Consider the following 19,314-nt stretch of genomic DNA (forward strand, 5'->3'; position numbering starts at 1 on the left):
TGATCTCTTGTGTTAAAAATTGACAGCTGTTGAACTGTGGTTCTAATATATTGAGTAAAATGGTTTTACCTCATAGAAATAATAGCTATGTCTTACAGAGTGCCTCTTACGTGATGGGCGCTGTGAGTGCTTTCCATACCTCATTTAATCCATAGATCAGATTGCACATGCCTAGGCCACATAGTTAAAATTATGGGAGCAGAATTTAAGTCCAGGTGAGGAAATATGAAAGGTTTTTGATTGAGGAGTGATAACTGTTCAGTTGCTAAATACATGGTTTTATTAAACATTTCTAATATAAAAGACATTGTGCTTAGGGTTATAGGGAATACAAAAGTTAACAAGACGTGGTATTTGTGCACAAATTTCCGATAGTGTAATAAGGGGGATGTCAAAAACAAATGATAGCAACTGGTATTGAGCATTTACCCTGTGCTTAGCCCTGTGCTAAGTGTCATATCTGCCTCACTAGTGTTTCATTTATGATTCTTTCATCCCTATGAGGTGGATATTACTGATTTTTTTACAGATGGAGAAACTTGAGGTTCAGAGAGGTCAATTAATTTGTCCAAAGGTCTCACAGCTAGTATGTGTCAGAGTCATGATTCAGCCTCAAACTGGTGATTCCAACACCTGAGGTCTTAACATTTGTACACTGTAAGGCTTTATTACTGTACTTAAAAACTAAGTGTGATGAACAAATAAATGTTGTGGGCATTTAGAAGGGGATGGGTTGTGTAGGTAATGTTCCTTTTTACAGGTAGGGGATTTGTGAAAATGCTTGCAACCTGGTAGGGCAGATAAATAGAGCAGAATCTGGTATTAGGCAGAACAGAATATAAGGCTAACAGATGTGGCAGGAAGTAATATGGAGGAATTAAATTGGACTGTTTTAAAAAGAATTGCTAGGACACAACAACTAAGTTGATTTCCTTGAGGAAAGGAGTTGACAAGGCAGACTAATCCAAAACTTCATTTCTGTATTATTGAGAGAATACCATTACTGAAAATAGAATTAAGGAATGAAGAGCTATTGGAGTGAGAGATATGATTATGAGTTCATTTTGTGGAATTTAGTGCCTGTCAGACTAAAATGGAAAAGTCCAAATAAAAGTGATCTGTTTTCTGCCCTTGCTTTTTGACCTTGACTACATATTAGAGTATCTTTGGAATTTAAAACCAACACACATGCACCCCTCTCCCCACCCCAGTTCCAGGCTCCACCTACTAAATCAAAATCTCCAGAGTTGGAGCTCTGGGATCCAGATATTTTTGAAGTGCCACAGTAAATGGGTACCTTCCACCTATAAAGTGATGGGAGTGTAAATTGGTACAACCTCTGGAGATCATTTTGGCAGCAGTTTCACTACTAGGAATTTTTTTTCTCTAGATACAGTCATGCATGTATGAAATAGCCTATTTACAGGGCTGTAAATTGTAGCATTATTGACTATTGGAAACAACTTGCAAGTATATCAGTAGGGGATTGGTTAAATCAATTAGTACATCTACACAGTAGAATACTATTCAGTTGTTAAAAGTATTGAGATAGCTGTAAATGTACAATGATGATAGAATAACCTGTGTGATACAGTAAATGGGGAAAAATATGTTTTCTGTACTCGGAATATTTCTGGAAGTATAAACAAGAGATTGGAAATGATTATTGTTCTTGGGGAGGGAGAGTAGGGGGGCTGGAGTTGGGAGAAGGGAGACAACTTTTTTTTTTTTTTAAAGATTTTATTGGGGAAGGGGAACAGGACTTTATTGGGGAACAGTGTGTACTTCTGGGACTTTTTTCCAAGTCAAGTTGTTGTCCTTTCAATCTTAGTTGTGGAGGGTGCCGTTCAGCTTCAAGTTGTTGTCCTTTCAGTCTTAGTTGTGGAGGGCGCAGCTCAGCTCCAGGTCCAGTTGCCGTTGCTAGTTGCAGGGGGCACAGCCCACCATCCCTTGTGGGAATCCCACCGGCAACCTTGTGGTTGAGAGGATGCGCTCCAACCAACTGAGCCATCCGGGAGCTCAGCGGCAGCTCAGCTCAAGGTGCTGTGTTCAATCTTAGTTGCAGGGGGCGGAGCCCACCATCCCTTGCGGGACTCGAGGAATTGAACCGGCAACCTTGTGGTTGAGAGCCCACTGGCCCATGTGGGAATCGAACCAGCAGCCTTTGGAGTTAAGCGCATGGAGCTCTAACCGCCTGAGCCACCGGGCTGGCCCCAGACAACTTTTAACTATACCTCTTTGTATGCCTGTTGAGTTTTGGTCATGTGCATATATGGTACTACCTAAAAGAATTTTTAAAACTCTACAGTTGCTTCTGATACACAGTTAAGATCGGTTCAGGGTGTATGTTCACGCACACACCCAGCCAGTGGTTTATCATTAATATTAATTATTTCTACTCCATATGTGGCCTATAGACATAGCAGCATGGGTATCACCTGAGAGGGTCGTTAGAAAAACAAAATCTCAGGTCCCAAAGTCCCATCCCAGAACTACTGAATTAGAATCTGCATTTTAATAATATTCTCCAGGTGATTTCAGAAGGCACTTTCAAGTTTGAGAAACACTATTTCAGATGAGCCACCTAAAGCAGTTTGATTGTTCACCCTTGTCGTGACATGCAATGTTCCCACCTCTATTCTTTAAATAATACTATGTAAAATGATGCCACACACTTGTTGAGTCACACTACTATTCAAAAATTGAGGGCTTGTCTAGAACACTGCAAATCAGTGTGCTCAGGTACTTAATATTCAGTACTAAGCAGCATTTTCCAAAGTGTGTACTGAACCAGTAACATATATTTTACATTATACTAATAGTAATATGTGTAAAAGGGTTCTCTGGTCAAATCAGTTTGGGAAAAATTGGGTTAAATAAAAGTGAACAGTTTTCTTTATTGCAGGACTGTTCAGAGATTTGACCAAGGAATCCTTTTTTTTTCTAGGACTATCTCTCAGGTCTTTTGGTCGGTGGAACACACTTTGAGAAATGCCTGGTTTAGAGGAAAGAGCACCACTGGCTTTGGAATCCTTGGCAAGTTACCTAATTTCTCTGAATATTAATTTTTCCTAACCTTAAACTGGGGACGACAATACTTGCCTTGGTGGTGGTGTGAAGAATAAATGAGAGGTATATAAGAACACTCAGCTTAAAGCTTGGTACCTTAAAAGGGTTCAAGTTATAGTTATTAATATCACATAGGTTACTTGCTTTTTCTTGCACTTATGCTTATAGTTCATTTCACTATTCCTTACTGTCTTTATCAGAAGGTAAGGAAGGAGAAGGTCAGATAATTAATTTTGATAATATATTAGTAGCTTTATTAAAAGATTTGGTGTTCCAGATAAAACTAATGTGGGAATCATTAGCAAAATTAGTTTATTTTGCCCTCTTTTCTATTAGATGAGTATTATTGAGACCAGAATCAATTTCCTAGTTATATCAACTGAATTTTTATTCACTAAAAAAAACCAACATCAATAAAAGATATCAACTTTCATCTTAACCTGTTATGTGATATGTTATCAAACTGTTTTATTTTTCCTCTTTTCTAGTCAATAAATTGATTGCACAAGAAGGACCTTTCTTTCTCCAAATGCGAATAAAACATTTGTTGAAATCTAACTGCATCCCCCAGGCTACTGCTTTGTCAAAGCTATGTGCAGAATCTAAAGAAATTTCAAATGTGTCGTCTTTCCAGCAAGCCTATATCACATGTTTATGTTCCATTCTCCCTAATGAAGATGCTATTAAGGAGGTGAGTAAAGCAAATAACTGCTATTGTAGGACACACAATGAACTTTAATAGAATTTGATAAATGTTGCATGACAGGATGAAAACCAAAACTGATTTTTTTTCTCAGGCTACTGAAAAGTGCTGTTTTCTTTGTATGTTTAACTGTTCAACAGATTTAATATAAAGTTACGTTGTAGGCAGATTTGTAAAGTAGATAATTAAAGAATGTGCAGGTGGATGTTCATGGTTGGGTGATGGTTTGCTTTGAAATCTTTAAATGTGTAAGTTGTTTTTTAAAGTAATGATTTCTCTATGTTGGGGAAATGCAGAAATTTATTAATACTGGTGTCAAAGGATAAACTAAAGAGAATGGCATTTAACTTTAGCTTAAGTGACTTTATACATTTAACTGTAAGCAGAGACATGTAGGACTTTAGAATCCATGATACGAGTACATTTTGAACAGAGATATAAGTGGACAAACTGGATGCCATGGAAAATAATAAACTAACTGAGTCTTAAACTATTTTATCAGTCAGATTGCATTCTTTTTTTAAATTTTGAATCACTGTTTTCCTTAGAAAAGTTGAAATTCGTTTTCTCTAGTAGTTTTTGATAAATTATACAGAGAAAAATGAAGAATTCCTAGGTAGTATTCCATCACTTCCCTTTACTTCTCTTACCTTCCATATGGATTCTCATTTTACCTCTACACTGAACTTGTTAAATGTAGGAATCCCAAGAATCTGGGTATATGCTGTAGTAATTCTTAAATTTGTATGACAATTTAAACTATAAACATCCTCCTCTTCAAATGCAACTCTCTATCTTTCCACCTCATTCCTTTTGATATAAAGACCACTAGGACCAACAATCTATTAATCCTGTCACTTTCTCACTCTCCTTCATCCTCCTCATGTTCCCACTTCCCTTCTTACTCTGCTTTTCCATAGTCGGTCATTGTGATCAATCCCTTGCAGGCACCCTCAATTCCTTTGCTGGTCTCTCCCTTAATTGTACTTATTTGACTAATGAGTATCCTGATTATTCTGAAATTTTCACCATCTGTGTATCTTTACCTGCACTAATGAAGCCAAACGTGCTTTTCTGCCAACTGATTTTACTTTAAATCAGTCACACTATTTCTTTAGTCCATTCACTCTCCCACTCTCTTAGGTTACTGTATAATACCTCCTGTCCCATCTCACTCTCTGTTGATGAACGTTCTCCCTAGTTCTCTAAGGAAATTCAGGTAGTTGGAAGAGAATTTCCATAAGCTTCTTCTATGACACCTATTCACCTGCCTGCATCTATGCATATAACAGCTTCTCTTCTGTTAATTAAGGAAAACTGTATCTGTTCTCCTAGCTTAGGCCAATCCCCTTGATTTCTGTATCAGATCCCATCTGCTTTTGCCCCCTTAAGGATAATGCTATATCAATTCTCCTTTTCTCTACTGCATCATCCATTTCCTCCTCTTCTGTAACTATCTTGTCAGGATTTATGTTGTTATTTCTTCCATCTCTAAAAAAGAAATCTTTAGATTCTCCTTCCTCTTCCAATTACCACCCCATTTCTCTCCTGGCCCTTCAGGGTAATTTGAAAGAATTGTCTAAATTTACTGTTGAACATTTTTCTCCTTGAACACATTCTAATATGGCGTTCACCCCCGCCAGTTCACCCACACATCACTAAGTCTAATGAAGATTTCTCAGTTTTCATCTTACTCAATCTGACATCTTTGTCTTATAAAATTTTAACAGTTTTTTTCACTTGGTTCTAGCACACTCTCTTGGTTTTCTGTCTACCTGGTTGGTTTCTCTTTCTCAGTTCTACTGGTACTCTAGGATCCTGTTTTTGAGTGTATTCTCTTTTCTATCTATTTCCTTAGTGATCTCATCTAGACTCGTGACTGTAAACACAAACTATGGTGTAAATCCCAATTGTTTTATTTGCAGCCCAGACCTTTCCTTTGAATTCCAGACTTATATACCTAACTGACTAATGTTTCTGCTTGTATGGCTAATAGTGTATCAAACTTAACATGTCCGTAACTAAGTTCCTGATATTCCTGGTATTAGGGCTTTGTTTTTTATGAACTTTTTTCTGAATGAAGTCAATTGCATTCCAATTGTATTTTCAATGTTTGAGCTGAGGGGGCTGGTCGTGAATAACCAGCTACCATTTTTTTGAGTCCTTACTATGTGTTAGGCATTAGGCTAAGTAAGTGCTTTATATACATCATTGTCACATTTAATCCTCACAACTCTTAGGTATCTCCATTGTATTGGTGAGGAAACTGAGGCTGAGATTAAGTAGTATGTTCATGGTTACAAACCTTAAAGTGGTTATGGTGAGATTCAAACCTGAGTTTGGTATATTATATTAAAGATACGGGATAATAAATATTCTCCAAGGTGTTATATACCTAAGGGTTTATATACCAAGTGCTGCCTTACACATTGGGGACACAAAGATGAATTCAGAAGCCTCAATTGGTGTACTTGCTTTCACTCTTGCCCCCTACATTTTATTCTTCTCAAAAGTAGCCAGAATAATCTCTTAGTTAGTCAGGCCATGCTACTCCCTTGATCATGACCATTCAACAGCTTTCCATCTTTTTCAGAATAAATCTAGAAGTCTTTATTCTGTGTGCCATGGCCCCTGGCTACTTCTCCAACCATCTTTTACTGTATCTTGTACAACTTAATTTTCAACTGCTCTCCAGCCATCTTGGCTTTGCTGTTCTTTGAAAAGCTGAACATATTCCTGCCTTAGAGCTTTGTACTTACTGTTTCTTCTGTCTGGAATACCCTTTCACAAGATAATTTGGATCGCTCATTCCCTTATACCATTCACATCTTTCCTCAATGGTGCCATATCAGAGAAGGCCTTCCTCATGGTCCCGTCTAAAATAATACCCTAGCCCCCTACTGTCCTATTTTTCTTCAATAAATCTACTATCATTATTATAAATATATACAAACCCATCTAAAATGGCCCCATCACTCTTTGCCCTCTTACCTACCTATTTTTTCTTTATAGTATGTATTACTGCTTCTACTGGAAATCGTATTTGCTTATTCTCTATTTCTTCCAACTAGATAAAAAACTGTAAGGACAGGGACATAGGTTTGTTCAATTGCTATATCCCTACATTCTAGCCACATAGTAGGCACTCTTAAGGGACTAACGACAAGCCTGTATGCTAAGCATATGTGTTTGCAGTGTTGGGAAGGATAAAGAGATGGAAGACTGCTTATCTTCAGTAACAGCTGCAATATTTTGTGTTTCGGAAACTTAATCAGAGTAAGATGTAGTAGTAGTGGTTATTCTCAGCACCTGACATATGCCAAAAGAATTCAGAAGAACCAAAAATGCTAGATTTTGGATTTTCCTCTTCATCCTAACAATAACAACTTTTTCTTTAATGTCTTAGCCTTTGTTTATTTAAAATCTGCCTTGTTTCTAACATTGTATTAAGTATTGACAAGTACAGAAGAGTGTGTATGGCCTCGTGTGGTTGCCAGAAACAATTATAGGAAGATAAGTACTAAGCCATGTGATACTGCCCCTAAATTCAGTAGATGCATAGAGAGAGAATATCTTTGTAGACTGGCATATAAGGCTTTATAAAACATTGATCCTTGAGTTGAACCTGGAAATAATGGTGGGGTTTCGATGGGTAGAGAGAATAGTTTTGGGATAACTGACTGTAGTAGTAGATGTACAGAAATGAATGTGTACTTTGCACGGACCCACTAGAGAACACTGTGCCTGGGGCAGAGTGGGTATTGAGATCTTGTGAGAAATAAGACCTGTTGGGGGAGGAAAGTTAGGCCTTGGAAAATCCAGTGCATTAGAGCTTAGATTTGATGCAGTAGACATTAGGAAGGTTTTGAAGGTAGGAAGTAAAATGACTGAAACAGTTTTAGGAAGGTTTTGGAGGTAGGAAGTAAAATGACTGAAACTGTTTTAGGAAGCTTAGAAAGAGTATATATTAGGTTAGGAAAAGAAATTGGAGTTATTAGTTGAAGGAGAAAGGACAGGACTTGCTGACAGGACAAAAATAGAGAGTTTGACAAACTATGGCCTGTGGGCCAAATCCACCCAAGTCCCTGTTTTTGTAAATAAAGTTTTACTGGAACGTGGTCACACCCATTGTTTATTGCCTGTGGCTGTTTTTGCTCTTCAGTGGCAGAGTTGAGTAACTATAACAGAGACCGTTGGGCCTGCAAAGCTGAAAGTATTTTCTATATGGCCCTTTACAAAAAGTGTTTGCCGACCCTTGCTTTGCAAGAATCAGATTTTCCAGTGTATTACAACTATTTATATAATTTAGCCTAACCCTCTGTGTTTTACCAAGGATATAACTGAGGTCCGGATAGTTGTTTCCAAGGCCTTACCTGCATTAAGCTAATGACAGCGTCCAAGCCCAGGCCAGAACACAGACCTCCTGACTCCCTGGCCAGCGCTCTTTCCACTGTACAACTTATTTTCAGTTGGTAAGCATTGATGAGCCAAGTTCTAATAGGAAACATCTTGGTGGTATATCATTCCATTCACATTTATACATTTATGTATAGGTGTGATTTAAAATACTTTATAATGGTTGGCATTAATTTGTCAAATAGATCAATGCAAAAACATTTAGCACACATCATAAAATTATTTTAAAAGGAACACTGGTACCATCATAATTAGTCTCATCCAGTGATGCTTTCTTTTGCAAGAGACAACAGAATTAAAGAGAATCTTTAAAATTTGCTTTGGAAAAGTACTAATGAATCACTAGATGTTCATTAATTTAAAATCAACATGTGTTCTAAGGTAGCAGAGTTACACATTTAGCCATCTACTTCAGCTGAGTTCGGGAGAGGAGTCAAATTAACGTGAGCAACAGCTGGGAATAAAAGTACTTGTATGTTGGCACCTGTGGGTATCACAGTAATAGGTGTGTGTAATGGGAAACCTCTGCTGGGGAAGATTTAGCCAGACACATACAATTAAGATTAATTGAGAAGGTCAGCTTGAAAGCCAAAATTCAGAACTCCATAGAATCCTCAAGTTCTAATTTGTAAATACTTCATTTCGAATTGAATGAGATGGCATTGCTATTAATTTTGCATGTGAAAAGATTTCAGTGAAAGTTACAGACTTGGCCATGGCCCACTGTCCCAAGTGGATGTTTCCTATATTTATTTTCACTACTGAAAGAGGAAATCTTTGCAAAGATCAAGTTTTCCACATACAGTATGAAGGATAATGATGTTTAAACATGAAGCACTTCTGTTATGAAGAACCAAGAAATCTGTCAGCCGAGTTCTTGCGACAGTGAAGGTAGGGGTCCATTTCAACCTTGATCCTTGAATGAACTACATCTTCAGTGTCTAATGTGGTTAGCAGACACAATAGAAGAGGCTTGTTTCTTTCGATGAGGAAAGGAAAAGACAAACAGGACCTAATTTACTCACTAGTCTAACACTGTTGGGAATTGACACAGTCACTAGGTATAAATGATAAACAGCAAATACATTTAAACAGGACCCATTGGGAGTTCAGTTTGGGAGTAAACAAGAACATAGAAATTCCAGGTGTAGCTTAAATAAGAAATAAGATTAAGATGGATCCGGAACAAGGAATAATAACAAAGTATATAATTAAAATTAAAATTTGAATAATTTTATTTATAATCCTTATGATCATATGGGGGATGAGATGTATACTCAAGAAATACACTGAAGGTAGAAAGGCTGTGTGAAGAAATTGAGGATTTGCCTATTTAAATATTTATCTCCTAAAGCAGAGTTCTTTTAAATAGCTTTGAAAGACATCTTCCCATGGCTGAGTATGTATCTGGATCTCACTTCTAATCTCACTTTCATGGGTTATATTTGGGTATTGTATAATTACACTGGAGGGGTCATTATGGAGAGTTACGAGTAGTCAGACACATCATTTTCAAAAATTCAGTAGGACGTTTCAGGCTTCTCTCAGATACACAGCAATCATAGAGTTTAATTAGAAGCATCAATGATGGTTTATTTCTTTAAGAAATCTACATGAGACCACTCAGCATAATGCTTGTCTGTGGTATTGCTGAAGTTTAAAAGAAGCCCAATTTTTAGAAGCACAGCCTTTTTTCCAGGTGATATCTATGAACCTAACAGGGATGATTCTCCTAAAGGTAGAGCTAGGTTTACATGAAACGTAGGCTTGCTAATTGTAACTCCCACCTTTCTTCTACTCAAGGATGCAAGTGAGAGGAATCCATTGTATGGATAACCTTAAATCCACTTTGATTCCTTTTTGAAAAGACATTTACCAGTTTCAGTTTTTAAAATCTATTGTTAGGAACATATTATTTGCATTATACCTCAGTATGGATCAGGAAAACTCTAGGTTGAAAACCATTATTCTAGAGAAAGTTAATTGATAAAATATTCCAGTAATAGCACTGGCCAGAATACTAGTTTACCTTGGTAACGTAAGCATGAAAATAACTTAGGAAGACAAATGTGCCTCTGTTACCCACCTTCTCGTATTTCAGTTGGTTGCCTGTCATGCCATTGGTAGGTAGCTAGCTTGATTGTTATGAAAGTCTTCTAATTGCAATTATTCTTGTTCCCACGGCTCATTTTCTATAATAGCTAAGGTGATCTTTTTTCTTTTCATTTTTAATAACATTTTATTTTGAGATAATTTTAGATTCACATGTTATTGTAAGAAATGATACAGACATGCCTTCCAGTCATGTAACATATATTCACTGGAGGACTTGACTAGGCACTAGGGATATACAGATGAACAGTACAATGGAGTGAAACAGCAGACAGTAATGGCAATGTGAGACGTAGGGGAGAGGTCTGAGCTGAAAATTAAGAGTTCAAGACATCAGCATTTGAAACCAAAGAGTGGATGAGATTAACTGTTTCAGAACTCTGGAAATTACCACAATCCTAGGAGGTTTTATTCAAGAAAAAAACAGATAAATTTCAATAAGAACAGTGAGCTTGGTGGCATTTTAACTTTCCCTACTTCCCATCACTCTCACCTCAGTTTCACAGTAACCTTAAAAACAGCCTTGAAACTACAGTGGCTGTGAAAACCAGCAGCCTAGCAGCCACCTGAGGAAGCAGAATGGTTTTGGAATTCTGCAAAAGCTTATCCCCTGAGAATTGCAACTATTTGACCTATCTGGCAACTTTCTAAAAAGCTTCATTCTCAGGACCTCTTTATTTGACTCAGAGTTTACTCTGCCAAAAGCTCTGTCCCCATGACATTTGTCAGAAATAATCAGTGGTAATTGTTTAACATGACAGTTGTCTGAGGAGGCATTACCAGTCAGTCTAACAAGAGACTGGCTAAAAAATTAAAAAGAAAAACGGATATGGGATGTCCATAGGGGACTTTGAAAACCTCTGACATATTCCTAGGACTCTGTAAAGTAAAACGCATGTACAGGGCTGTGTGTCTGCCAAGGAATGACCTGAGAAGGCCCTAATCCCTCACCTCTTTCTTACCTTGGTTTTCTGCACAAGTAGGAAATAAAGGGCAAGGCAGAGTTGTAAACTGCCTACTGAAATATTGAAAGCATGCCCAACACAAACACAGAGCCTCTTGGCAAAAGCAGACTTAACTTGTTTAAGGCATTTAAGCAAATATGTTGAATATGTAGCTAGCTGACCATTAAGGAAACTGAGCAAAGACTACAGTAGCCACATGTGACAGAGTACAGACTACAGAATTATTCCAGGAAAGTCACTAAACAAACAGTAACAATAACAAACCCTAAAGAAGTGGGAGAATCAGATTTCCAGAGTTGCCACAATATATTATTTAAAATATCCACATATTACCTAAAGAAACATGATAGTCCACACATAGGGTAAAAAGGCAGCCAATAGAAACTATTTCTAAGGACACCCAGATATTGTACTTAATAGACAAAGGACTTTAAATTGCCTATTACAAATACAATCAATTCTTGTCATTCATGGTAGTTATGTTCTATATAGTCACTACAAATTCTGAATTAGCAAATACTGAAACCATTGCTCCTATGAGGATATATATACAAGGTTAGATTTTTGCAAGCATCTTGTCACAATATTTTTGTCAACTGACCAATACGTAACCTTGTTTTATGTGTGTATCGGTTTAAGGAAACCGTATTTAATATATACTGTTGATTCATTAACATTGAACTGACAGCCAGCAGCACTGTAACTCACGCCCGAGTGAAGCTTATTTAATACATGCATTTTCTTTGTAAGGCACATCACAGCCTCTTGCACGTAGGAACACTGGACAGCACTTCAGCACTACACTTAGGGGCTGTTTTAAACAGTGAACTCTCCAGTGAAAAGCACAGAGACGCAAAATATGGGACTAAATAGAACGTGAAAAAGACACTTGTTATAGTATGAGAACTAAAACAGGAATAGCGTCACCTTGTTTGACCTTAGTTGGAAACATGCACACCACGGGACTCAATTTTTTTGTCACTCTGTGCATGTTCATGGATGACTGTGAAAACCTCATGAGTATTGAATTTGGGGTCAAAAAGAGATTTTAGCAAGTAAGCTAATTTGTAAATATAGAATGTGCAGATAATGAAGATCAACTGTGTAGTCAAAGTACCAATGGAAGCATGTCTAAAGAGTTAAAGGGAAGTATGAGAACAATCTCAATAAGTTGAGACTAGCAGTAAAGAAATGGAAGTTATACAAAACAACCATGTAGAGATTCTGGAGTGGAAAGTTACAATAATTGAAATTAATTTGTTAGAGGGGCTCAACATCAGATTTGAAATTACAGAAGAATCAGCAAATTTGAATGAAATAGGTCAATTGAGATTATCCAATCTGAGAAGCAACAGAATCCCAAAATATATGAGCTGACAGAATTGAAGAATTGAAGAGGGGAACAGATAATTCAAATATACCATTGAATCTGCAGTTTTGGGGAGTGTGCAGAGTCATAATATTAAATCTTCTGATTTTCTTTCCCCCCTTTCTCCCGCCTCTCCTCCCCACTGCACTCCAAGCCCTTGTTTCTCAGTCTAGTGTAGGACACAGCTCCCTGGCCCATGCTGGTATGAGCCTTGCGCTCCCCCCAGCTGAGGCAGTGGGCCAGTGCCGTTCATGGCAGCTCTCACTCCTGTGGGGCCACTCACGATGGCTGCCGTCCAGCGCCTCCAGGGCAACTCACACCAACCTTCTGCTCTAGGCAGCCCAGCTCCAGGGAGAGCTGTTGTTCACAATCTTAGCTGTAGAGGGCGCAGCTCACTGACCCATGTGGGAATCGAACCGGGGACCTCAGCGTTAGGAGCATGATGCTCCAACCACCTGAGCCACCAAGCCCTAGAGTTTCTTTTAACTTTTCAGTCTTCACTGTATAAGTCTTGCACTTAAATTTGTTCCTAAAAAAACCTATTCATTTTGGTGCTACTGTACATGGGTTCCTAATTTCAAAGTTCACTGTAAAATGACAGTAATCAAGACAGTGTGGTTCAGTACTGGCAAAAAGATCACTGGACTAGAATCAAGAGTCCAGAAATAAGCCCTCATACTTATAGTCAGTTGATTATCTACACAGATGCCAAGACAGTGAAATGGGGGAAAGCACAGTCTTTTCAATGAATGATACTTGAACAACTAATATCCACCTGCACAAACATGAAGTTGGACCATATGCAAATATTAACTCCAAATGGATCATAGACTTAAATATAATAGCTAAAACTGTAACAGCTTAGGAGAGAATATAGCAATAAACCTTTAAGACCTCAGATTAGGCAATTGTTTCGTATATCTGACACCAAAAACACAAGTAACTAAAGAAAAAATAAATAGGACTTCATCCAACTGTGCATCAAAGCACACCTTCAGAAAAGTGATAAGTTGATCCGCAGAATGGGAAAAAATAATTTGCAAACCATATTGCTGATAAAGGACTTGAATCCAGAATATATAAAGAACTCTTTCAAGCTAACAAGAAAAAGAAAATCCAGTTTTTAAATGGTCAAGTGATTTTTTTTTAAATGAATATTTTTTTTTTTTTGTAGCAGTTTTAGGTTTACAGAAAAATTGAGTGGAAAGTGCAGAGTTCCCATATATACCACCCCCATCCCCAGTTTCACCTATTAACATCTTGCCATTAGTGTGTTATATTTCTTAAAACTGGTGAACCAGTACATTATTATTAGCTAAAATCTATAGTTTATATTAGGATTCACTCTTTGTGGTGTACACTCTGTGGGTTTTGACAAACATTCAAATGGCTTATATCTACTATCACGGTATTATACAGAATATTGTCACTGCCTTAAAAATTTCCTGTACTCTGCCTATTCATCATTCCCTCTCTCTTCCCTAAACCCATGGAAATCTCTTTTTACTGTCATACAGTAAGAATCATACAATATGTAGCCATTTCAGATTTTGTTATGAAGTAGATTTTGATAAGGATTTAGGAGAAGCTCAAGGTGAGAATATGGTGTGGAATGAATGATTCTGAATACTGAATAGTCTTTCAGATGCTTCTAAGTTCTTCACTGGTCCTGCTCACAGTCCATTCATTTCAATTCAGTAAATGTTCGTTTACTGCGCTTAGAAATAAAACAGCGTATTCCTTGTCTTCAAAGAGCACATAGTTGGGGGAAAACCAGGGCTATACTGTTTGTTGTCTTTCAATTCAGTCATAATGGATTGTCTAAAACATCTCAATTTAGCATATTGGCTAAGAGTATGGAGTCAAGCCAGACTGGGGTAGATCCTGGTCCTCTTACTATCTGTATAACTTTTGACAAATTACTTAACCTCTCTGTGCTTTAAGTTTTATAATCTGTAAATGGGGATAACAGTACTATCCCTATATTGTTGGGTTGTTGTGAAAACATAATAATTTAGTTTATGTAAACTTGTAGAACAGAGCCTGGCATATAGTTAGAAATATTATCATCACTATTGTTATTACTTTTCAATTGCCTTTATGTCTTCACATCTCCTTATTTCTCTCTCTGCCTCTCAGTCTCCTGTCTATCTTGTGGGCTGATAAAAATTTTTACTTAAGTAACAACAGAATGTTATGATAAAAGAAGGAATATACAACCAGCACAATCCCACACTTTAAGATAGGTACATATTTTCAGTAGTCATATATTGAATTCATGCTGTGCAGTTAGTGTATATAGACAAAATACTGGACATTGTTAACATTAGTTATGGAGTTGAAAGTTCTAAGGATAATTTTTATTCTCTATTATTTTTCAGGTTTTCTATTATAAACATTTTTATAATCAGGAGAAATACAATAAATAGACATTACACTGTATGGTACTTCAATGGAAGTCAGTAAAAAAGTACTCCACTATGCTCCCCTTTACATTGCTGCCTTTCACAGGTCTGCCTTCTGAGAGGAAGAGCCCCATGCCCAAACTTAGGACTTGGCAGACAGACTGAATTTTCAACCCCATTAACCTTAGCTGGGTACTTTGTATAGCATGAAACTGCACAGCTTTATAACGTGGCCTCACTCAGGATCTCTTCCAGTGTGCAATTTATCTCTGTCCTAAGTCTCTAACCTTATTTAATTCACATAACCTTTCATTCACTAAGTGCCAATTAAGTGGTAAATATCACTCTTTACATCAGATAACCTTTTCCCTCGTATGCCATGATTACTCTCACATTTAGTAATTTGCTAGTTCTGGCATCTTTCTTTGGGCCATCCCACACTACGAATCTAGACCCTGAGGTCCACCCAGGAGCTGTTGTGCTTGAAGCCTTCTTTCCCTACTCCATGTTATTCTTCCTTCAATCTGCCCCACTTACTCATCTTGCCTTTTTATGGCTGCTACATTATTTACCTTGTAACCTTTCATTTCAATAAATATTTATTGATGTTCCCCATATGCCTGGCACTGTTATGGGCACTGAAAATACAGTGGTAGGGAAACAAGCTTTTGCTGTCATGGAATATATTTTGTAGTGGATAAGATGGATAGTAAACAAAGATTTAATTATTTGATACATGTGACCTACTTGTCTTAATAGATACAGAATGTAAACCCCAGAGATTGGAATCATATTTAAGAACAAAAAAGTTATTTCAATACCTTTCTAGGTACAAGGTATTTATTTTCCTAGATAATCATTGAAATTCTCTAAAGCTTGTAAGTGACCTTCATTTTAATTTACTTTAGCTGGAAAGTATTTTGTGGCATATATTTGGCTTTTAGTGTGGCCTTAAGCTATTTATTGCAAAAGGTTGAGGACAAGCTGTGTAATCATACTGTATTATTAGTGAGGTGTTAAAAGCATGTCATTTTAATTTACCTGGATTTTTCTGTTACTTACTTTTATTTCTTTGTCATATCTCTTTTTCCTTTAAATTCAAGAAAATGCAGATGTTTGGAGGCAAAATACTAAGATTCTCTTCAATTAAAAAAAGTTAATCGAGCGCTTATTTATCATGCCAAGATCCTGAAGCAGGCACTAAGAGGGCTACCCTAAGTTGAAATAATTTATTTCTATTCCTCCAATACCATGCTCACTCTGACCCTTTTAAGGCCCTTGCATGCATTTTCTCCCTGTCTGGAACAATTTTCTTATTTAACTCTTTTCCATGACTTATTCCTACATTCTTTAATTCTCATCTTAGTTGTGACTTCATACAGGAAGTTGTTTTTGATCCCCCAAATCTGGGTTAGATTTTTCTTACCAAAAGTATTTGAAAAATACTCTGTACTCCCCTATTGTAGCATTTAACATACATTATAATTCTTAGTAATTGCCTGCTTCTTTTATTATCCCTGACTAGATCGTGTTCCATGAAGGCAAAAATCAGGCTGGCTTGTATCCCCAGTACTTTAGCACAGTATAGGTACTTAGTAAATAGCACTGCTTTGACAGACAGGTACATTTTAACATGGCTGTTTTCCTTCTTATTGGATTTTGTGCACAGAGGACTTTAGTTATCATTTATAAGACTGCTCTTACAAGGAGATCAAAATCTAGTTGGAGAGCCAAAGTAAAAGCACATTAAAAAGTAAAATCATAAAGGCTGATATGAGTCACTAGTTCAAAAGTTGACCCAAAGTAGAAGAAAAAATAAAATGTTAACAAGATCCTGTGAATTCAAAGCAGGGCAGGAGATCACTAGATGCTAGAGTAGCCTATGAAGGAATACTTCATAATGAAAAGAGAGTTTTAATTGGATGTTGACGAATGAGAAGAATTGGCTAAGCAGGCAAGAGGAGGGACTGTTTAGGCCTATTCTACACTAACTGTTAGACAGTGTTCATCTCTACAGTATTGGTAATAAATGGAAATAATAAAACTATGCTTTATAAACTATTAATCCAGGTTTTTCATATCATTTCCTCCTCCCCTATCATTTTAGGATAATGAATTCTTACTTAAAATGTATATTTCTAATTTACTTCACTTTTGTCTCTTTTTTCTTAACATTTTGTTTCCATAAGATGAAAGCCTGTGTATTTCTGAAATGTACCCTTTTAAAATGCAAGGGCTTCCCTGTAGGAATAAAATGACATGAGATTATTTTTTTATTTTGTTACTATTCTGATTATTTGCCACTGTTGACTTGAGACAAGAAACTTCTTTGATTCATTTTTTATTTGTGAGGTAGAAATAATGTTGCCTGCCTTGCCAATCTTACAATTTATCATGTTGATAAAATGAGTTAATACAATAAAAGTTATTTGAAAGGGATAAAGCAATGTTCTAGAAATGCGACTGTATGTTATTTCCATTCTAATTTATATATCTGGCTTAGAGAATTTCTCATGCTGTTTCTCAGCTTGGAGATGTTGTACTGCTGCCAAAATCGAATTTTAGAATTTTTGATTTTTGACAGGAGCTTTAACATGCACAGATGGGAGGTGGGTGTCCGCCCTGGAACAGCTGTTCTCACTTACTGTGGAATTGTCATTTCGGTCCTTCAGTCAGTGCAGTTTTAAGTGACCATGTGCTGGGCATTTCCTCTCTGGCTGACCTTTCTGATTAATTCAGCTATGGATGAGGACATATTTGTTTAGGAAATCAGTAAAATTTCATCTTCATAATGTATGATGAGGTGTCTTTTTCCCCCTGAAAATAGAATCTAACTTGAATTATGTTTTAATCTTGAACCACTTAACGTTGCTTCCCAGTACTCGTTAGATAGAAATTTGCATCAAGAGTGATCTTGCATCTGAGAATGATCCTTTGAAATACTTTCTAGTACTCTTAAGGTTCACTTTCTTATGTCTCCCCCCCTTTTAAAAATTTATATATTTCACAAAAACAATTTTTAACAACATTTTTAATTAAAGTGCTACTGATTTGCCAATTCCCTTTTGAAGTATCTTTTTTTTTTTAAGACTTAACTGTTACTTTAATAGGTACACATATTTTTTTATTGAGGTATAATTGACATATAACATATTAGTTTCAGGTGTACAGCATAATGATTCAGTATTTGTATATATTGCCAAATGATCCACAAAAAGAGTAGTTGACATCTGTCACCATACAATTACAAAAAAAATGTTTTCCTATGATGAGACCTTTTAAGATCTATTCTCTTAGCAACTTTAAAATATTCAATGTGGTATTGATATAGTCATATATTATACCAAAACATATTAATTCTTATAACAACTCTATGAGGGAGATTCTGTTATTCCCATTTTGCAGATGAGGAAGCTGAGGAACTAAGTTACTGAGAAGTAATTTACCCAAGGTCACACAGCTAGTAGCTGTAGGTCTGGGAAGAGAATATACATAATCTGATTCTAGAATAATTGCTTTTAACCACTACAGTATACTGCTTATGTCATTGTGTTGTCTCTGAAAAGATTAGAAAACACAGAATTGTATAAGGTTCAGTTTGTAAACTTGGGCTTTTTACCCTGATCCTGTTTTTCAATTCATCAGCATCAATTTACTGTCTTCTATGTTCCAGACACAGTATTAAATTTTGAACAGGATGTATATAGCTCCTGACCTCATGGATTTTATATTCTAGCAGAGAAGACATGCTAATAAGTTGTTCAACCAATGACTGAATTGCAGTTATGATAAGTGCTGCAAAGGAGGAATTTGAGAGTAGAGTTTTTGACATGTTCTTAGAGAAGGATTCTGTGAGAAAATGGCATTTGAGTTAAGCTTTGAAAACAAGCCTTTCTGTGCCTGCCTGAGGGTATGACTAAAATTAGAGACTTAGACCGATCAATTGGAACTGCATAGTACTCTGGAAGAGATAAGCTAAACTCTGTATACCTCATTTGTCCTGAAATTATCATTGTTTTGTATATTTGGTGCCTGGTATAATTGACGTTTATAATGCTGACACAGTCATTAAATAGATTATGTTCTTTATCTTCTGTTTATTAAGACAGGGAAGATAAAATAGAGAGTGAGAACGGGTGTTTAGAGGTCTTACTCTCTGTTAAGATTCCTACAAATAGTGTAAATGAAAAAGATATATTTCTAAAAATGTTTTAGTTATTTGAAAAACTGATTTACACACAAGATTTTTTCCTTAATTATATGAGAAAATATGTT

The 19,314-nt window shown here is 36.5% G+C and overlaps 1 protein-coding gene across 2 annotated transcripts in view; it reads left to right on the forward strand.

The window, feature by feature from the left end:
• RLF (RLF zinc finger) overlaps positions 1 to 19,314 on the forward strand; it is a 67,853-nt gene that overhangs the window by 32,723 nt on the left and 15,816 nt on the right. Inside the window, exons 5-6 of one of the 2 annotated variants that reach the window (XM_074334481.1) lie at positions 2,948 to 3,036; positions 3,558 to 3,760. In XM_074334481.1, coding sequence (XP_074190582.1) covers positions 3,599 to 3,760 — 162 coding nt within the window. In that variant the 5' untranslated portion in view covers positions 2,948 to 3,036; positions 3,558 to 3,598. The remainder of the gene's footprint in view (positions 1 to 2,947; positions 3,037 to 3,557; positions 3,761 to 19,314) is intronic. The other variant, XM_019737169.2, reaches the window with a different exon arrangement.

The sequence above is a fragment of the Rhinolophus sinicus genome, linkage group LG06 (genome assembly GCF_036562045.2).
Source record: "Rhinolophus sinicus isolate RSC01 linkage group LG06, ASM3656204v1, whole genome shotgun sequence".
Taxonomy (NCBI): domain Eukaryota; kingdom Metazoa; phylum Chordata; class Mammalia; order Chiroptera; family Rhinolophidae; genus Rhinolophus; species Rhinolophus sinicus.